Here is a 2,499-nt window from a genome sequence, read left to right as displayed (position 1 = left end):
TGCTGAACCAAAAGGTAAAAGGCCGCAAAGAGACTTTCTCACCCTCTGCCCTGAGCCTAGATGCTCTGGGAGGAGGCCCTGGGTACAGCAGGGGAGGTCCTTCCTGTGGACCCCTGTACCTGTTTAGATAGGGAATAGAGGAGGGTGGAAATGGCGTCTGGGCCCTCCAGTGAAGTCCCCTTTCTCTGTCTTGGATAGTCCATACTTGGCTAGGTAAGGCCAAGTCTCTGAGCTATGGTAACTTTGATTTGGGCTTGAATCCTTCTGTTATCCTGGCCCCAGCTAGTTTCTCCAGGTTTTGATGGCCCTGATAGCAATGTTGATGTTGTAAGCATAAGGTGACATCTAAATATTTACTCAAGTAGTGTGGTTAATTTCTTGACATGTGGTCCACTCTGACCCCCAGGTCTTCCTCTGCCTTATATGGGCCCTTCTTTGACGTGTGCTTTCTAAGAGACAGGGGATTGGCTCCAGGATTGTGAAAGTTGCCAAAGGGAACGGAATTACCTCTGACCAGGGGTGGTAAACGTTAGAAAATTTACCGTCCCCAGAAGATGTGATAGCCATAAACATAGGCAGGGTCAGCTCCCTCAGAGAAGGAGGTTGCAAGAGAAGGGCATGCCCAGCAGGAGTGCCTGCTGCTCTGATGAAGGCGACTGTGCTCATACCACTCTCCCTCTCCCCGCCATCCTCTCTTTGTCTTCCTCCACCTCCCGGGGGTGACAGGACCTGCGGGAGGAGTGCATCAAGCTGAAGAAGAGGGTATTTGACCTGGAACGGCAGAACCAGATGCTGAGCGCCCTGTTTCAGCAGAAACTTCAGCTCACAGCAGGCTCCCTCCCTCAGGTGGGCACAAGAGATTCTCCTTCCTTCCTCACATTTCGGCTTCCTGCCTCCCCCCAGCCCTGTCAATATCATCACCCTCTCTTCTCCCAGACACCTACAGAAGTAGGCCGTCAGCCATTGCCCTCCTTTCTGGGGGCTGTGGCCATCCAGGGCAGGCCGACCTAGCCTGATAGATCTAAGCCTTAGATGAGGGGGAAACTTCCTGAGTTCCCTTAAGCTTGGCTCTCCCCCACCTCCCAGGTGCTCCCCGCCCAGCTGGACGGTTTCCCTTCTTGTTGACAGAGAAGATCCTTGCTTCCTCTGCCTTCAGATGGGTGGAGGCTGAAAATGCCATTATTTCGAGCTCCCAAGGGGCCCCTTTGGCGACTGCGTTGCCTTCTTCTTGACCAAGGGCAGGGGTGGGGCCGGGTGTAAGGCACCCAGTGCTTGGTGTCACAGAGAGGTCAGGAAAGGCACTTCACCTGGATGACTCTGTGCATGCCTAGCTGCATGTGCTCACCCACTGACCCAAGCATGGCTGCAGACGCTGTCCCTGCTTCTAGCCCTGAAACCTGCCTTACCCAGGAGAAGCAGGAGGCTACTGGGAATAAGTCCTGGGCTCAGTTAAGATGTCACTTGGGGTCCACTCTGTCAGGAAGCCCCAAGGATGGGGTGAGACCTGGGTGGGTCAGGAGCAGCTCCAGGTACCTGAGGTGAATGGTGGGTTCTGAGGTCAACCAGCACACCGCCAACCCACCCCGACCTTGACAAGAAGAGAAACGCCTTGTTTGTATGCCTGAATTTGTGTGTCTATGATGCAAACCAGGCAGCTCTTGGCCCCCAGATCCTGAGCAGGATGCCCTCAGCTCTCTGGGAAACCTGACCCCTGGCAGAGGAAGTGTCTCACCACCATGGCCTTTCCACAGCCCCTGTCTCACCAGGCCGGTGCAGACCTGGGTGAATCAGCGGCAGTGACTCTGCAGCTCCCCCTGCTCTGGGTCTGTCCCTGCTGTAGGGTTGACCCAGGAATCCCCAGAGACCTAACCCACACCAGCCAAGCTTACCCTGTTGTCCATACCCTTCTCAGTGACTGATGATAACAGAGGTGTAGATCATCCTGAAATCATTTGTTTTTTACTTAAATGAATTCTGGGATTTGAATTGGGAATTTTTAAATGAATTTTGGGGTTTGGGACCATAGATTTATCTTCCCCAGAAGTAACATATGACATAATGGAAAGAGCATGAACCTTGGCCTCCGATAAACTTGGGTTGGGTCCCTAACTTATCTAATTCTTAGCTGTGCGACCTTGGGTAAATTATTTAACCACACAAACCACAGGTTTTTTCCCTTATAAATGGGGATAAAAATACCTATATTGCAGGTTGTTGTGAGGATTAAATGAGACAACATCTAGTGCTTGGCCCGTAGTAGATAGTCAATGACTGGTGGCTAGTTGTCATTATTTTTTTTTTTTTTTTTTCGGTATGCGGGCCTCTCACTGCTGTGGCCTCTCCCATTGCGGAGCACAGGCTCCGGACGCGCAGGCTCAGCGGCCATGGCTCACGGGCCCAGCCGCTCCGCGGCATGTGGGATCCTCCCGAACAGGGGCACGAACCCGTGTCCCCTGCATCGGCAGGCGGACTCTCAACCACTGCGCCACCAGGGAAGCC

General features: G+C 53.2%; 1 protein-coding gene across 1 annotated transcript in view; it reads left to right on the top strand.

Moving 5' to 3' along the window:
* The window catches only part of NCKAP5L (NCK associated protein 5 like), a 13,283-nt gene that overhangs the window by 2,257 nt on the left and 8,527 nt on the right, over nt 1-2,499 (top strand). The window contains exon 5 of the mRNA XM_007452352.1: nt 727-846. Within this exon, the coding sequence (XP_007452414.1) occupies nt 727-846 (120 nt within the window). The remainder of the gene's footprint in view (nt 1-726; nt 847-2,499) is intronic.

Source organism: Lipotes vexillifer, unplaced genomic scaffold (assembly GCF_000442215.2).
Source record: "Lipotes vexillifer unplaced genomic scaffold, Lipotes_vexillifer_v1.1 scaffold422, whole genome shotgun sequence".
Lineage (NCBI taxonomy): Eukaryota > Metazoa > Chordata > Mammalia > Artiodactyla > Lipotidae > Lipotes > Lipotes vexillifer.
Note: the sequence above shows the minus strand (reverse complement) of the source record. Positions and strands in the feature narration are given on the sequence as shown.